General features: G+C 37.5%; 1 protein-coding gene across 1 annotated transcript in view; it reads right to left on the reverse strand.

Annotated features, from left to right (window-relative positions):
- Window positions 1–19,294, reverse strand: part of Lama2 (laminin subunit alpha 2) — a 575,131-nt gene that overhangs the window by 144,102 nt on the left and 411,735 nt on the right. The window contains exons 30-32 of the mRNA XM_028766419.1: window positions 16,645–16,769; window positions 10,430–10,516; window positions 7,728–7,921 (exon numbers count right to left, since the gene is read on the reverse strand). Of these exons, the coding sequence (XP_028622252.1) occupies window positions 7,728–7,921; window positions 10,430–10,516; window positions 16,645–16,769 (406 nt within the window). The remainder of the gene's footprint in view (window positions 1–7,727; window positions 7,922–10,429; window positions 10,517–16,644; window positions 16,770–19,294) is intronic.

Genomic DNA, 19,294 nt, shown 5'->3' on the forward strand with positions numbered 1-19,294 from the left:
AAAAAAAAACAATCTCCCAAATTTCTAGTAATGTGAATTAAGGTAGAGATTCAGAAATCGGTACATATAGAAGTTGTGAAATACAAATGTGTATACCATTTAAACAAAATCAAATTACATAAGATAGGAAAAGCAAGATCTGAAGAAAACTCAGTACAGCCCTAGCCACACAAGCATGAGGATCACAGTTTGATCCTCAAGCCATACTAAATAACCCAGGCAGGATGGCACAAGCTTGTGGTACTATCACTGGGGAGTCAGAGACAGGTGGGTATACTGGGCTTAGAGGCTAGCCAATCCAGAGTAGTCAGTGAGTCCTGGATCACTGAGGGCACCTGTCTCAAAAACAATGGGCACAGAACTTGAGGTAAAATAACATTGTTGTTGTTCTCTGTCTTCCACAAAAATGTACCCACAATTGCATACATACCAGCAAAATACAATACACACACACACACACACACACACACACACTAAAATTCAATGGAGAATAATAAAGCAGAAAAGACAAGCCTATTGCATTTCAAGGGTGATATAGTTTTTCAAAACCCAAATGGAATTGTAAAAGCATGTAAACACCAGAGGAATGTAGAAAAAGAATGAGTGCAGAAAGGTAAAGGAAGGAGGAATGTAGAGAGAGCCTAAGAATGGTTGTCAGTGACATGGCGTATAGAGAATTAGAGATAATTATGAAAAGTGCGATTCAGCCTAAACCAAGGAAATATTTCATCCAAACATGATGAGATGTTCAAACTATCTTGCTTTAAAAAATAGCCAAAGAGTTAAAAGGAGCGGGCAGGTTCTGTCCTGGCTTGCTCTCTATTGAGAAGCTAATAAGCATAATGATCAAAAGCAGCTTGGGGAGGAATGGATTAGTATCTTCTCACAGTTTATAATCCATCATGGTAGGAGGTCAGGACAGGAAATTGGAGGCAGAAAGGGAAGCATAAGCCATGGAAGAAAAGGCAAAAGCCATGCTGTTTATTGACTAATTTGCTCTTCATACTTGCTCAGTTTGTTTTCTTATACATCACAGACCGATCTCTGCTAAGAATGACACCACACATGATGGGCTGGGTCCTCTTATATCAGTCTTTCATAATAAAAACAAACAAACAAACAAACAAACAAACACTAAAAAATCAAATGAAACCAAACAACAACCAGAAAACCTTCTCAAGTCTTTTCTATAGGTCAGTCTGATGGAAACACTTTCTTACTTGTAAATCTCTCTTCCCAAATGACCCAGGCTTATGTCAAGTTGACAAGAAAACTAACTAGCATGGGTCATTTTTATAAAGATACTTCCAATATGTAGCATTTCCATTCTAAAGATTATGAAACATTGTCTAGAAAAGCTGTCTCATTTTAACCAATATGTGAGTCTATACTTCTTTGGGGCAAGGGGGTCAATAAACCTTTTGTGCTCATTCAGAGTGAAAAATTGAAGCTGAGTTTAGTTTACTTTTAAGTAAAAGCCTGTTCAAAATAAAAGCAATAGCGACCAGCAGTCTCCATTAGTCAGCTGTTCAGTGCCTTAATTTACTAATTTACTTGTCAGTATGGCAAGAAGGGAACTTAGAGTCATCCGGAATCAGCCTCACAAATGCTGTTTTACACAACAGTAGTCTGGAATGATGCAGAGCAGACTGTTAACAAACAAACAAAAGTGTAGACTACTAATAAAAGAGATAAGTAGAGGAAGGCTTGTAAGCTAGCATGTACACTGCTCTGAACTTGAATTTGAACATCACAGCATGGCTTCTAGTCCTACAAAGTTATGGCAAACACACTGGCCTTTGCAAAGTAGCCTGTTTGAAAACTAAGTGGTGGTAGACACAGTATGACATTTAGGTGTGAGAATACAGGGTGATCACATTTAACGTCATAGATTAATATATCACTTCTAGAGATCTTTTAAAATCATCTTTTGGAGCGCTAAGTATTGTGTATTTGTACAATGACAGCATTCTACCAAGTGTTCCTGCTCCTGTATGTAGGAAAGAGGGTCATTATTAATCTTCTTTGATTAGAATAGATCACCAGTATTCTAGCGATGGCAAGGACATGTACCTTTTGATGGTGAGATGCTTACTGGCAACTAGCTACTAAGAACAAGAATGCTGGGCCAGTGAGAGGACCTGGTGATTAAGAATGATAGTCATCAAACTCAATGATCGGATTTTGATTCCCACAACTTACACAGGGTAAGGAGAGAATAACCTTCCTCAGGCTGTGCTCTGACCCCCACATGGGTTCCACAGGATGTGCAGCACCCTCACTAATAAAGAATTAAATATGAAACAGGATTTAAAGAAGAAGAACCCTCATTGTGTCTCTGCAGAACTGCTGACTCAAGAACATTTATAATTGCCACTGCAATACTGATTATAGATGCTCCTTCATATATGCTACATTTTAAATAAATTATGATATAAATAACAAAACAGATATGTCACAAATATCTCTTATGCAATGGTCATAAGCATGAGTTTGATATTTATAAGATATGAGATGGTACTTTGGGTTCCTTTTATGGAGTAACATTTTGTCAAAATTGCTAATTTTAATTGCAGTTCCCCAAGAGTGTTCTATATTTTACTCTGCCACTCATGGTCTATTTTAAACATTGTATGAGTTATTCTGTTAACTATACATTTTAAGAAAATAGGACATGAACAAATCAACTTTTGGGTTTCATTTTTTTTGCATTGAATACATAATTGTTTTCTCAATTTTTCTCAAATTTCAGGGTAGGTAGGTATTCTCATTTTATGAAATGATATGTCAGTTATGAATAAGAGAGGAGGATGGATTTGTGTAACTCAACTTACCAAGTAGAAACTCTGTTCTAAGAATTACAATAAAATATTCAGAAGCACAAATACACTTAAAGGATGAACATTGTCCAGCTGTCCTAAGTAATTCCTCTTGTTCAAACTGTGAAATTTGGACTGGTATGTAGTTCAATAGTGGACTGCCTGGATAGCATGTAAAAACAAACAAACCTCAAACCAACCAACTAAACACCAAACCAACCAGCCAAACACCAAACCAACCAAACATCAAACCAACCAACCAAACACTAAACCAATCAACCAAACACCAAACCAACCAGCCAAACACTAAACCAATCAACCAAACACCAACATAACCAAACACCGAAACAACCAAAGAAGCACCAAAATAACCAAACAAAAACCCTCCAAGTTTGTGCTTAGAAATAAGAAAAGTTATGAAATTAACCTAAGCACCAACCTAATATATCCTTCTTATTGCAATGAAGCACAGCCACTTTAGACAATGTCTGATGAATAAGTATCTGTATTAATTAGATATATGATCTTTAAAACTTAAAAAACAGCCTATAAAAGAAAGGCAGATGACCTTGAGTTCAGAAGATGGCTCAGCAGGCAAAGAGACAACATGAATCTCCCAAATCATGATTTGCTCCCAAATCAGACAACATGAATCTGACCACCTGGATCCACAAGATGAAAAGACAGAAAGCAATTTCTGGAAGTTGTTCTCTGTCCTCTGGATACATACCTTTATGTACCCAGACATGTACACAGGTACACACATATACATGCATACTCATACACATACTCACATATACACATACTAAATAAATAGAAAAATTTAAGTACCAGGAAATAATTTTAAAAACCAAACAGTGTAAAGCCTATCCAACATGCTGGCTAAAGTAGTGGGTTTCTCTGATTATGTCCCTTCTTGTCATAGCTTGTTTCATATTGCAAAATCTTATGTGTCTCCTACACTATGGTCTATGGGTCTATGAATCCTCTAGATTTTGATCACCAGGGAGCTGAGGTAAAGCCAGAACCAGCTCTCAGTTACATGCACAGATAAGCTGCAAGAATAACCAGGAATATACAGGGGTTGAACACTGAACCAAGAAAATGGGAAACGCTCCTGCAAGATGAGCCTTTAAACAATGCTATGATGACAGACCTGTTTGTGGTGAAAGGGGTGGTTTAGGGGATGCTTGACATCTGAACTTGGAATCTGAAGGTGCTGGGTACTGAGTGATGCCTTTTACTGACTCGGAGGAATGAGTTAATCACTGTGATGGGGCTAAAGTCAGCTTACTGAGAGACTCTGGAGTTTCCATATTTCCTAATGAAAAGATTATTGTATAGATTATTATTTTATTATCATTGAAATATAGTATATACAATGAATGCATTCTATAGAAGATTCTCGAATCCCCTCCCTGTTGATTTTTTTTCAGACAGGGTCTCATGAAGCCCAGGTTGTCCTCAAACTTGTGAAGTAGCCAAGGATGATCTTGAACTGCTGATCATCTTGTTTTCTGTTTCTACTCTCCAAGTGTTGGGTTACAAGCATTCATCACCATACCAGACTGAGGAAAGTCCCTTTTAAATACAGTCTTAGCTTGCCTTACTGGCGAGTGATGCTCATTAATAACAGACATTTACAGAAATTTAGGTGTGAGAGACATCTCAATATTTCATTTCGCCTGTGTTGTCCAAATTCTATAGCATAAATCTGTAACTTTTATTAAACAAAAAGTGAGTCTGTGGATCTTAGGCCTTATTGTTGTATGCGAATGTCCTGTGTAACACAGTACCATGTTCTTAGACTATACATGATGAAAACAGTTTAGAAATGAAAACAAAACTAAAGATAGAAACAAAACATTTAAATATGTGATATGAGTCAATTTCAGTTGTGTTTCTTAAAGAATTAACAATAGAGAACCAATTTAATTCTCATATAATTCATATAAAGTAACCATTCGAGCTAGTTTCTACCAAGCCGAGACATACTCTTCTCACTGTTGTCAACATGCTTCCTGAGACCAGCATGGACATTTATTTTTCTTACTCCTCATATTCTGTCTCTGCACTAAGGTCCTTCTCCTGACTCACACCCCGGGGCAGTGTAAAAGCCCACTGTGATCCCACGTGATGAAGCAGACCCCAAAGATAAGATGCACCAGGTCAGTCTGTTCTTTGGTCCCTTGATCTAATTTAGCTTGGGGATAGAGAAGTCTCTCACAAAGAGAACTGAGTATGAGCCAGAGCTATGTCCTCACTGAATCTTGTTTTCTTCAGACGCTTTAAAAGCAGGGGTAGGAAGTAGGAATTGGGAGCAGTGGGCTGAGCTGAGGGGTGGGAGGGAGAGCAGCCAAAGAAAACTACAGCATGTTTGTACTAAACCTCAGAAACTGTCAAAAGATGCTAAAGGAAGAAAAGTCCAAAGTTATTCTGTGTAATGGTTCTTAGGGTCAATATAAAGAAAGGTGGAAACCAGAGGGAACCATTAAGCCTGGAGGAAGACTATAGAAGGAATGGCTACTCATACAACATAGCTGTAAATAATGCAGGATAGAGGTATAGATAGCAAAGAAATTTCCACAATTTAACATTTTATTATGTGATGAGTCACTGTAATATTCCAGAAGGAAATAAAAATCTCCAGGTCAAAGTAATGAGAGTGAACCTCACGTTCAACAGGTGTTAAGTGCATTGCTTTGACAAGAATAATTCGTACAGACAGTAAACGGTTAAGTGACTGTCACCATGGGCTTAATGCTTTCTAAATGACTATCAGATAGAACATGTGGAAATCAGAGATGTATGGCAGGGATGGGTTAAATTTTTGTTTGATACACTTATTCAATATGTAAATAAAGAATTAATCACCAGAAGAAGAACATGAAGCTAATTTGGCTGGGACAATCACAGTTCTTTTTTAAAACAAATGTTTAGATAAGAAATCCTTTTTATTTCATCCTCTGTTGCTTTTAATGTGCTACTGTTTAAACATGTTACTTTTTCCAGGTTGACATCTGCATAATTAATAAAACGATTACTCATAGTTCAGTGATTGTTGATTTGTGTTGATATGTTACTTAGCTAGTTATACATCTATGTCAATAATGAAGCAGTGCTGTGAGATATTTGGCAGCCCACTAAAATCTATTTATTTATTTATTTATTTATTTATTTATTTGTATGTGTGTGCATGTGTGTGTATGTGTACATGCGTGCTGTAGCATGTGTGTGTAGGTCAGAGGACAACGTCTGGAAGCCATTTGTCTCCTTGCATGTGGATCTCAGGCATTGAATTGATGTTGTGAGGCTTGGTGGCAAGGGATTTTGTCTGTGGAGTTCTACTGTTGGCCTGGGACTATTTTTAAAATTATCTTTAAAATAATTACAAGTGTGTGTGTGTGTGTGTGTGTGTGTGTGTGTGTGTGTAATAACAGTATAGGACTAATGTATCTTATGTCTATAGCCTTTCTGCACACCAACACTTACACTTATTTTTACTTATTATTCCCCATCCTGGTGCAAACATCACGAGGGAGGCTCTGTGAAGTGGCATTAAGTTCTCAAACAGAGTCACACATATCCATAGGTCTTCTTATTTACTTCAAGCATTATATATTTGCATTAAAGAGAGTTGGAATCCAAAGAAAACCCTGCTTTAGAGATTCAAAATATTTTAATTTCTGGATATGTAGTGTGTTTCTGTGTGGGTACGTGCACATGAGTGCAGGTGCCTATGGCAGTCACCAGAGCCCTTTGGCTCTCCTGGAGCTGTTCTGACCCTCCTGACATGGGTGCTTGGCATTGAACTTGGATCCTTTGAAAGAGTAACAGGTACTCAGTCTCTGAGCCATCTCTTCAGTCCCTAGACCAATTTTAAAACATGTATTTTTCCAAATGGCCCAGTCTTAATAATTTGACCTAGTTTTAATCCCACTTTTAGCTTCTGAGGCAACTTTTTATAAAGCAGGAGCATGACCTAAGTTCTTAAAATGCAACTCAGAATTAGACACAACAGGACCTTAAAAGAGGGAAGACTAGCATGTACAAATACCCTGAAATATGTAAATATCATAATAAAATGGAATAAAATAAATTTCTTTAAGAAAAGCTGAGCATGGCTCAATATTCTCCCTTTAACTTTATAAATAACTTATTCTAGATTTGAATTGATTTAAGTAATAGTCAGTGTTATCTATTTAAACTACTGAATCCAATGTAATTTCAATACTGAATCCAGAATCAGGAGATATGAGAGATAGATGGGGGAGGGCAGAGAGCAGGGAGGGAGGGATGGAGAGGAGGGAGAGGGAGAGAGGGGGAGGGAGAGAGGGAGAAGGCATGAGGGAGAGGGAGAGAGGGAGAGAGGGAGAGGAAAAAATCTGTTCTCCACTGTTTATTCTGTAAGTAAATACTTAAAAACTTGAAAGTACTGTAACCACATCCAGTGTTTGTAGTTTGAGAAGAAATTGCAAAGCATTATGTAAAAGCTGGGGAAAAAAATCAGTTGTAATTCAAGGCTTAAAATGCCTATCCAGTCAATTACAAATTCAGGAGGATTCTAAAAATTTAATACATTTGGATCTTTAATCTGTCACAAAGGCAGTGCCAACTTTAGGCAAAATGGCAAATCCTGAGATGGGCAAAAATAAGACTTGTCTAGAGGAGCTTTGTCATAGGTCTTCAATGAATTGATTAAAGCTTGCTGAGAATTTTTTCCACAGCGCTTTGCTTAGCGGGAGGGAAATACAAACAGCATGCCAGGAGCAGAAGGTGGGTAGAGAGCTTCAGAAAGGATGCAGAGTAGCACCAGCTACTGCAAACAAGGAAACTCAGAGCTTGTAGGAACTGAGGCAGACATGGAAGCCAGGCCCACAGAACTAGCAGCTAAGTTAGTATACGTACAGACACACTCCGCGCCCTCGCGTGCATGCCAGTGCTCGCAGCCATCACACTTTCTTCCTGTGGCTCCAGGGCGGCACGTGCAGAGTCCTGTGACCCGGTCACAGGGAACCGGCAGAGAGCCATAAGGGTCACACTCACATTCTTGACAGGAGCCTCCAGGGCTGCTTGGGCTGCCAGTGTAGCCTGGAGCACACCTAGATTGGAATAGGACAAAAGAATGGAGATTAATGAAAGTCTTAATTTTAAATCTGCTGGTATGTGTGTGTGTTTGTGTGTGTTTGTCCTCGCACATGCGCGTACACTCATGTGAGTGTAAGTCCACATGTGTTACTAGGGATTGTGCCTCAGATCCTGCATATGAAAATATACACTCTGAATCTCTGTTCATTTTTGTTTGTTTTTGTATAGATGCCCAGGCTGGTCTCAAACTCAATTTTTAGCAGTTTGAACATGCCATCCTCCTGCCTCAGCCTCCTGAGTAGCTGAGAATTGGCTTGGCTTGGTCACTTGGTTTCTTAGCATGCGCACACGAAATGAGTGTACGCGACTAATGAAGATAAAGTATAAGGAGGGGCTTCTACATTACAGGACAATGAAGAAACACAAGCAGTTTTCGACCCTGACTGCCTCTGGGCAGGTCATAAGGTGATTTAGTGATTTTAGGAGGTCTCCTAAGTGGAACACATTTATCTAGAAAGTTACAATAAAAATTTAACCAAGACCTTTGGTATAATTTAGTTGAATGGAAGCAATTTTTTTAGGGAAATATAGCCTGATCACTTATATGTTAGAGATGATAAATTCAAAGCTATAACATTTGAGAATTGCAAAAACAATTCAAACCACTCGTTTGCTAGTACTGCATGAACAGCCAACTCCTACTGAATCTACGTTAATGCATATTAAAATGATGGCTTTCTGTGATCACTCTGCTATCAGACAGTAATTGTGAAATTGTGATCTTACTATACATTCTTCTAGTCTTTTCTACACAGCTGCTTTAGTAGATAATGGCAATGCCAATTTATAAAGTTATCTGTGGCATAAAATATTTGTGTATTTGTGTTATAAATTGCTACAAATGATCCCATTGGTACCCAGGGTCGCTTTCAGTCATGATATTACAAGGGCATTAAATGAATACTCATTTCAGCATAATCCCAAAGGACATGACAGATATAAGAAAGACCTGCCCTAATCATCTGTAACCTATGTCAAAATGATGTATACATCTTCCATATAACTGAAAATTTTTTGGGGTGTTTACGTTATAAGCTGTTGAATCTCTGCTAATTCCCAGTGATATGGGCAGTATGAACACACCATTCTATATACGTATGAAAGTGCTGGGTATAACATGTAGTTATCATATACAGATCTTTGAAAATATATAAACATACATTTTATTGGAATCCATAAAACTTACATCTCTGTTCTCCATTCAGTTCTATTGCCATTATCCATATAACTATTGGTGGTTGTATAAAAGACTCATAAGTAGTTGAAAGGGAATAATAACAAATACTGTTTTAGTTTAAAAATATGACTAATGGTTTCAGGAGCTCCTAGGAATCTCCAGTGAGGTGGGCAAACAGGCAATGGGAAAGAAAACTGTGAGTTAAGTGTGATTTCAGGTGATTTTCAATCTTAGCTTTCTTACATAGAAAAGTTTAGAATATAAAGAAAGTCTCAAAATTTGTTCTGCTTTTAGGCAGAGGATACAGACTTTTGAAATCCATTCTCTCTTGTTAGTTATTGACTATGAGCCACCAGAGAAAGATGAGGTAAATTCTCAGGTGAATTATACATTTTCCTGTGAGGGAACCTGGGCAGGACACCAATGGGGTCCCTTACACATCTGATAATCAGGAAAACTGTTAAGTAGAAAGAAAAATGGGACCCAGACAGGTTGCTGGAACTAAGCTTTGTCTATGAATTGTTATGAAACTATCAGATTGCTATCAATTATACTAAGATCACAGAACATGTTTATCACAATAATAGTTAGTATTAGTTACCCTGCAGTGTCTTAAATACTAGTGCTAGAAACCATTTGAACGTTCCTGGTCTCCTGTAAATGTGTATCTAAAAGATGTGAATTTGCTTCTTGAGAAATAGCCAGTCTGGGGCTGTGTTCCTTAGCTGAGCATTTACATGGAACCTAAATTCAGTTTGATGGTGCTTTCCCAGATTTTCAGTTTTCTGATTTCTTTAAGGAATATTGATTGCCTACTAAAAAGGGAACTCAATAACAAACACTTTATTTTCTAGATAGGACTAATTACTCTAATTACCATGTAATTCTAGAATACACAAAGACCCACTTGTTCTCAGCCAAAATGCTAAGAAATGTACGATGTTTTAAGTTATTGCTGGATACTCCTGGCCAGTGAAATTGAGAACAATGTGACCAGGATCTCAATTTCCATAACTACCAAAAAGCTTTGGAAAACCCTGACATTTGTTCTTATAAAATTACATCTGACTCTGTTTGTATTAAGATATAAATTAAATGATCATGAAATTATTTGGGATCACTAAGGTCTCAGCATGAAATTAGAACAAACAAATTTTTAAAGGAGCACTTTTAAAGCTATGAAAAAGTTGTGAAGCATTAATTACTCAAATATAAATGATAAACATCACAAATGCAATTAATAGTACCGTGACCCTTTCTGATCCCCGTGTGCGATTGTCTGTACCTTTCGCAGTACTGTCCTTCATACCCCCTCGGGCAGGCTGTGCAACGGTAATCTTCCAGACCTTCCAATACACAAGATGGGCTGAAACTGAACCAGAAAATAACAGACAGTGTTAATCACTTATCTGATAAAATTCAGTAATTCTTCCCATTACCAAGGCCACTGGGACATTTTGGGGTGTATGTGATAAATATATTTACAAATATTGATAAAGTTCTTATTTATGGTAAGATAATCAAATACTACTAATGATAGATAACAAAATTGGTTCATTTTTGATGAATTACTAAGGTACCACATTAAAAATATAAGCATTTTTGGAATTTTAAAAAATTTTATAAAATGTATATACATATTACATTTCAACAAAATTGATCACAATTTTTATTAATTCAAAGAATTTTGATGGGAATGTGTGTGCGCATGTCTTATACTGGGCCAGGTATTGCTGGACACCCTCCAGGTAAAAAAAAACCAAACAAAAGAAAGAGGATGCAAAGACTATGTATTTTTTTTTCTGAAATCAAGTTCAATATATGGAGTGTGAGTGAATGCTTTACGCAGAATACCACAGGGTCTTTCGTAACCTTCCAGACTTCAACACTTGAATAAAGTACACAAAGTAATTTGATTAGGTGTGTGGTAAGACGACAGAGCTTTCTAAACTAAAATGAACAAAATGTGGTAACTATTTTGTTGTCTTTTAAATAATTGCCCTGTAATCATCTTCCCTATCTCATGTGTATACCACAGCCAGGCCACAGCTCAAACCAGCGCTGCTGCATTCCCAGCAGACAGGGCGTCACTGAGCCTTAGGAAGAGGAAACTTCTGCCCTGGAAAGCAGTGATGCTTCAGATAACCGATTTCATTGTTTGGTGTCTTCCAAATAATTCCACACAAAGAAGCAATAGGAAGTATTGTTTTCAGGCCAAGACCCAAATAATAACACAGGCTAACACCATACGCTTTGGTTTGGGCATCACTAGGGTTGTATCTTATTATAGCTACTCATGCATCCAATCCATGGTTTGTGAACCGATGCCAAATTTTAACTTTTGCAAAGTGTATGAACAAATAAATCTACTATTCACGGCCGTGTTATCTGACCAATTGATATTTTTTGTCTTCCTTAGATCTTGGACCTCCAAACTGGCAACTGACATATCTAACAAGTTTTCAGTTCTTTAACTTCAAATTTGATGCTGAAAATGTGTATGGGTGCATGCCCACGTGTATCACATCGATTAATATTCATATATAGGCTCTGGGAAACAGACTCTAGGCATTTTAAATACAATCTACACTGACCTATAGAATGAAACTACAATCAATCTCTATAAAATAATAAACTCCTCAATAAATAAAATATCTTTAAAATATTGTATAGAGATGTAGCAGTTCTAGACAAGTTAATACAAACTGGTGAATTACATGTTTTGTTGCAGAGTTTGATCTTTTTCCTTCACGTTTTAAAGAGGCTTTGGAAGGAGCATAGAGGCATGACATCTTCCCTACAGGTAGTGCTCAGTGTTCCACCTCACAACTCCTCTCCACTCCTGACTCGGATCTCATTTGCATGAGCACTTGGAAATCTTTGTTCATCTTGCTTAGGGAACACCTGTTTCTATTTCCCTGTGAAGTCTAGTTTCAAATACAACACCACACAGTTTGTAAAACTTACAGGGCCTGTTCTGTGTGAGACCCTCCTTGGATCACAGAACAGACTGGTCTCTGGAAACCACTTCCTTCTCGTTTTGATCCCTGCTCTCAGGGTGCTTTTTTATGGATGTGTGTTGTGTTCTTCATCTGTTAACACAATTTCAAGCTCAGGTTCCGCTTTCTCCTCTAAGACGCTGCCTTCTTCCTAAGGGGCTTTAAATACTGCATTGACTCTAACATCTAAGCTGATTTTCAACTCCTCTGGAGAAAATTCTCTTGATTTTCCTCAGCTTAGTCAACGACTACGTGTCTATGTCCTTTGCTGAAGAAACAGAGACGTTGTTCCCTCTTTTACAGTCAATGAAACTGTTGTTTGATGTTTAAATGTCATGGGAGCCACTCTCAGTGGCTCATCACACTATCCTATGCTATGCTGCCTCTGACCTCCACGGAAATGATACCTCTTCCAAATCACTCTACTTCAGCTACATTAACCCAGTCTCTGCCAGCCGTGGGCCAGGCAGAGGCCTTGCTAAAGTGTCAGTGTACTGTTTCCCTTCAGCTGGACTAATCCTGCCCCCCTACACACACACATACACACACACACACACACACACACACACACACACACACACACACTGTGGCTACATGCTTTTCCTGGAAGCACTATCTCAACCTAACTATTACAGTACATGTCTCTGTTCACTGTTTTATAAAAAAATACAAGCTCTGGAGGAGCAAGAAATGAGACTATTCTGCCATCTTATATATTCCCAGGATGATAAGGTATTCTCAGATGGCATTGAGTTGGACTGACACTAAATATTAGTCATCAAAGGAACAAATAAAATATTACCCCTATCTTCATGGAATGTACAATTATGTAGGACCCATACACAAATGCAGGGCAGGACTTGTGTTTTCTCTCTTATTCAGGCTATTGAGATGGAGTACTTACTATTTAGTAAATGCTTGATATCTGAAAGAACATCTGATTGAAGTTAAGACATGCTGTAAATGCATTAGTGCCATGAAAAGGGATAAAGGCTGAAAACCGATGCTCCTAGAAGTGGGCTTTAAACTGGATACTTAAAACTGGACTGGACTTTATATAAGCTATGTCAGGCTTTAGTGAGAAGAAAGGTTTCTAACTCTGTTCGGAAATGAGCTAGCAACTCTAAACTCAACCTCACATGGAAAGGTGCTGTGAGCCATGGCTTGCAAAGACAGACTGACGTGGGTTCCTGGTACTACCATAAAAAGGTCTGCCCTTTCCTTGGGTGTACACAGTACAACACTCAAGGGTGTGTAAATGGTGCTGGGCCATAGTGCTGAAGGTTTGTGGCAGTTGGTATGAGATAACGCTAAGGCTGTGACAGTGAGTAACTCATCACAGAGTCTTCCTTGCCTTTTCTTTGTCATGGACCACATAACTGAAGTCACTAAAATAAGACATTTTACCTCTCCCATCTGTAGCTTACAATCTAGTTTTACAAACCGGGAAAAAGTGCCCCTCTTCGCTGTGACTCATTTTTCTATTTTGCCTTTTAATTCTTCTTACCATCCATGGATCATTTTTGTTAATTAGGCTATATGTTCCAAGCTACAGTTGCTGAGAGTAGTGGGCCATGAAATCAGCTTAGTCTTTTTGACTAGCATTTCTCTAAAATGTATGATAAGAAAATTGAATAAATGGTAGGATACACACATATTTATTTTAGTGTCTATGTATTGGCTTTTGAACAGGGGATTATGATATTTTAAAAGGACTACTTACAGTTGTGGTTGATAAAGTCCCAGTCCCATTGAGGCTATAACTATGACGTTTTAAGCCATTCAGGCTCCTTGAAATAAAATTTATACTCAAATAAAACAAATCAAATTATGAAATAAAAAATGTGAATAAGATGTTTTATTGATTCTGCTAACCAACCAAGGTAGAATTGTATATTTTCGACTTCCTAAAACTGGCAGATTCTCTTAAGACTCTTTTTATTTAACGTTGACTTCCACTATTGTTGACCTTCAGCAGAGGTCCTTCGAGTTACAAACTGCTGTGTTTGCTCAGTCTCCTCTGAAAGAGCAATGCCGGATGCTTGCTAACTATATTGCTCCTCCGTGGGTACCAGTTTGGGCAGTGCCCAAAGTTTGCTCTCTCTGCTTTCTCCTGCGTTTGCTCTTCATTTTCTAGTGATGGAGATTTCTCAACTAAAGTTCCATTTTGCCTTTGCTTTATGTCCTCCCCTTGGGGAATATCTGCCTGGGAAATCCAATCTGACTTTAATTCATTTATTAACATATTTCTTCCTTCGTCTGGTCCTGCAATTTTCAGATTTCCATTCCGTGCAGCTATTTGCATATTTCCATTCAGACAGACCTTTCACATCAATTTGAACCCATTTAAACCTTAAATTACCTGTCCTCAGCAGCAGCTCTCTCCTGATTCCCTGTGTGCTGCCATATGGGGAGGGGGGTGGTTTGTGAGGTGGCGAAAATCACCAGCCTTCAACTCCTGCCTGTCTCACTCTCACACCTAGTTAGTTACCAGTTGTGTAGTGCTGCCCGTAAGTCCCTCCCACACATCCCAGTGCTGCCCTCTTGTGGCTGTTACCTAGAGTCCGGATCTCATCACTTGTTTAGATTAATGCAAATGCCCTTTAATTGGTCTCATTTCTTTTCCTCTTTGCATGTTTCACTTCTTTTCATTCAGGTCTCTAGTGACACAGGCTTCCTAAAATGTTCTTCTGACCATATTAACTGTTTTGAAAAGAAAGTAAGCCTTCGTGTTTTAAATTAACATAGAAAGTTAATAAATTTCATGGACTGGCACTCAAATATTTCTCCAATACAGTCTTCATGTTACTTGTCATCCCGACATCTTCAGTAATTGTGGAGTATTGTGTATACCCCACACTCCAAATGTTTTTGTTTCCTAGTTCTTAAGCATGCCTGTGATTTGTTTTCTAGGCATTTGTGCATATAATTTCTTACCACCCAAACCTGTAAAAAGCCCTTATCTACTCTTGGTAATATATTATATATAATAGTACTTCTTCCGACATATTCTTGACAATTCTACAATTAAGGATGATATTCAGGAGCTGGAGAGAAGGCTCCGTAGTTAGGAACACTGTCTGCTCTTCCAGAGGTCCTGAGTTTAATTTCCAGTAGCCACATGGTGGCTCAAAACCACCATGCAAGTGTATATGCAGCTAGAACACTCATATGCATAAAATAAATACATACAGCTTTAAAAAAGAATGGCATTCATCACTTTGAATTCTGTGACCATTTCTTTTAATGCCAAACTCTTATAAGAAGCATCTCTAAGAAGTAACAGTATTTCTACTTTGTACTCTGTAGCTGTGAGTATTAAAGTATACCTAAGGGGAAATTATGACTGAATTTGTTTTAAGTCTAAATGGTTTACATTTTAATAAACAATGAAATGAAGGCATTCCTTTGTTTAAGTATGGGGATTGGAGGGAGAGCTGGGAAAGGGAAATGGAAAAATAATACTTTATTTCATACAAGCATAATTTTGTAGTTGAGCAATAAAATAATATATTTTATCTTCATCAATAGCCACAATATCTAACAATCTGTTTGACACTGGAAAGAATTGTGGTCTTCAAAAAGAAATGGAGGTGATTTGGACACAACTGTTTTCAGAATGCATTCAAAGCTAACAATGAGGAAACTAGGTGAGGGTGTGCTGGTGGACGTTCATTTCATCTGCATGGCTTTGTAGCTCTTTTATTCCTAAGGTGTCAAGAACTCTAATTCTAGACAAACTGTCATACATTCCTTACAAAAGCAAATTCTTAGAGGGAAATGACTTTACCATGTGGAGATTGAAGGATACAAATCACCAACAGAAAGTACAGATAGCATTAGCAAAAAGGTAAATGAAAACATTGAGATGTTTGCAATAAATAGATATAAACCAAGGCAGAAGGTTCAGACACCATGGAAATGAAATGTTTCATGTTTTTTTCCCTGTGGCAGTGTTTCCATGGTACCACGCTCAAACCATCTGAAACGAAAGGGGGTCTGTGCTCTTAGCCAGTTCCAACTTCTTAAAAGGCAGTTAACAATAAGTTATCCTGACTTCATCATGCTATTTTTCAATTGCTTCTTTGATAATTATTTCCCAATATTGAATCTAATACATATAAGATGAGAGGAAACAGCCACACACATGGTTTAATATACACTCAGACAATCCTTCACAGCTGAATCACAGATAACGTGTAAAGCTCACACAAAACTTGTACACTCATAAAACCATGTACATCTGTACATGTATCATTTGTCTTAGCAATAAACCCAATGTCAATATTGATAGTTATATTTATATCAATAAGTATTATTTACTTAAAAGAGGATTTTAGAAGAGTAGACACACACTGACTTTACTTGTGTTTTTATCTCATTTAAAAAATATCTGTGGCTTGAGATTTTTGTCTATTTAGAAATATTGGCATATCAGAGTCCATGCGCCAGGCAGATGGGATTATGTATGGGAAAATGCAGTTATGTTCATCAATCTTACTTGTTGCTGGATGAAATTAGAGGACAAGCGCATGGTTGACAGTCATTTGGCAATCCCCTGACAATTCCATAGTATCCTAGGGCACAACGCTCACAGAAGTCACCAGCAGTGTGATGCTGACAATTCTGTAAAAGAAAACAAAGGGATGCTTTCAATGTAAAAGGAGTTACAATGTCTTGTATTAGATAGTTCCCCAGCAATGAGCGTGCACACACGCGAACACATGCGCACACACGCGCGCACACACACACACACACACACATACACACGTATATGCACATGTACAGATAGATTACAATGATCACTTCTTGAAGCAACTATTTCTTAGAGATACATTTTTATTTAAGAAGCTGATGCATGTGTAGTAGCTACATTATCAACAAGAACTTCTGTTTCATGTGAATTCATTTCTGTGTACATCATTTTACTCAAAATTAGCAAGTAGAAATTCAAGAATATCTCAAATTTTAGTTTTATGAAGAGGTTGGGGAAATGCTATAAAACCAGGGCCCTGGTGCATGTCCTTTGGGGGATGCTAAAGTCAAACTAAAGCAGAAAGCCTAGATATATTGAGAGATAATGCATACAAAAACAATCAGCCTTCTTATTACATCATCATGTCATTTATCTAATTCTTGGGAAAGGTGGGTGGTTCTTCACTATTACAGAGGAGTCAATCTGACATTACAACTTTTGGTCAATATTTCCTTTTCATGCTTGTTTAGTGAAAGGTATCCACTAATATGTTTGAAGGCATGAAGTAATGAGATGCACTGCAGAGTTTCGGTATAACAATCCTCATAAAGTAGAATCATGCTTCACAAAAAATAATCAGTATGGATGTGAAAGCAAGTGCCCATGAGGTGCTCAGGTGAGGAGAAGGATAAAACAATATCCTACCTTGATGAATTTTTATCCACTTTAAGAATTTGAAAACAGTTAGAAATCATAACAACAAAAATGCAATTACAAGTATTGTTTAGCAAAAATATGATACAGTATTGAGAATGAGAGTGAAAAAGGGGACACGGAGTTTAGAGCTAGAGTTCAGGTTGGTTTATAAGACAGGATTTGCAGAAGTTAGAGCAGTGACTTACTCCTTCATATGCTAAAAGAAATACTGAAATACTGCAGTAACAAGATATATGTAAATATATGCTCCCTCTCCAGCCTTATCTCCAGCCAGTGCTGCCTATGTACATGGAGCTAACCTCCAGAGAGCATCTGAAAATCTCTACTTAGGTGTGGTCCCCCCTTCCCCCTGGGACTTTTCATTTGTAAATCCCGTGTTTGGTCAATGTCATTTCATCTTCTTCCTTGCATAGCTCATTTGAGCTCAAATCAAATGTCTTTTTCTCTCTGTCACATCCCCTGGTGTCCTAAACATGGCTTAACAGCTCCTTCTACCTAGGTCAGCACAATAAATGAAACACCATCAGCATGCAATTATTCTAAATGACTGAATGAACAAGCTCATGTTCTAGGCAGCATAGATGAGACGGGTCAAGACTTTTAATATGGAAAAGGACAAGTATCATATTTCATAAATGCAGAAAAGTGGTTAGCAGGACAAAATGACTTGATGCGTTGTGATGCTGATTTAAATGCCATAACTCCCATTTTCTTGACTATCTGGAGGAATCAACATATCTTAGCAGTCAAAGCCATTCCATACTTCATGGTAGCACTCTGAGACAATGATTCCAAAGTAGGATAATTGCATATGGATTTTTTTTGTCTTAAATTATCTAACAAGCCATCGAAGGAATGTGTTTCACAGGGAAGGCATTAAGATCACATTTTCTAATTACAGAAATAATAATGCCCCAAAGACAAATTCTTCAATAATAGTCTTCGCATTTTGGCCTTTGCAACAAACAAATTGTTTTTTTTTTTTATATAATGTAGATGTAACACTAACAACTGAAACCAGTTGCTTAAGTATAATGACCACTGCTAAAAATACAAAGGCACCAAACTATGGTTTTAATTTTCTTCAATCAGAAATTTTACATTATTCATTTACCAAAAACAAGCCTATTTTAACCTTTCCGAATTACTGAATTTTCACAGATATACTAACATGCTATGCTTGGCTAAATGAATAAAATATCCTGGCTAGTTTTATACACAAAACATATGAATTATAAGGCTACTTTGGAAATGTTGTCACACAGCCCTTTTATTTGACTAGCCAATATGTTTTGAAACAGGGTGCATAGTATTTTCCCTTACCTAGAAAATTTCCCATAGAGAAGTTTATATACTATAGATGCCTAATAAGTTCAAACACATCCACAGAAGTTACACATTAGTATTTTTTCAACAGTCCATTAGAATATGTGAAATTTGCATGCTTGCCAGGCACGCTGGATTACAGGTGGTCCATATGTCTTCTATACTACCCAATGAATGTAACCTAATTTTGTAGCATTTCAGATGTAAGGTGAGGATTAACTAAACATAATCTTACACTACAGGGACGTTTTCTAAGTTTTCTTTCAAGTATCAGAAAATGCATAGTTCTTACACGACTGTAAGCAAGAATATCTTCCTTTGTCATGTGAACTTTTCATTTGCTTCATTCTCATCTTAAGGCAGCCATCTGAGGTCTGAGTTCTGCCTTCTAAAGTTTGGCAGATGAACTCCA

Source organism: Grammomys surdaster, unplaced genomic scaffold (genome assembly GCF_004785775.1).
Source record: "Grammomys surdaster isolate TR1022 unplaced genomic scaffold, NIH_TR_1.0 168, whole genome shotgun sequence".
NCBI lineage: Eukaryota > Metazoa > Chordata > Mammalia > Rodentia > Muridae > Grammomys > Grammomys surdaster.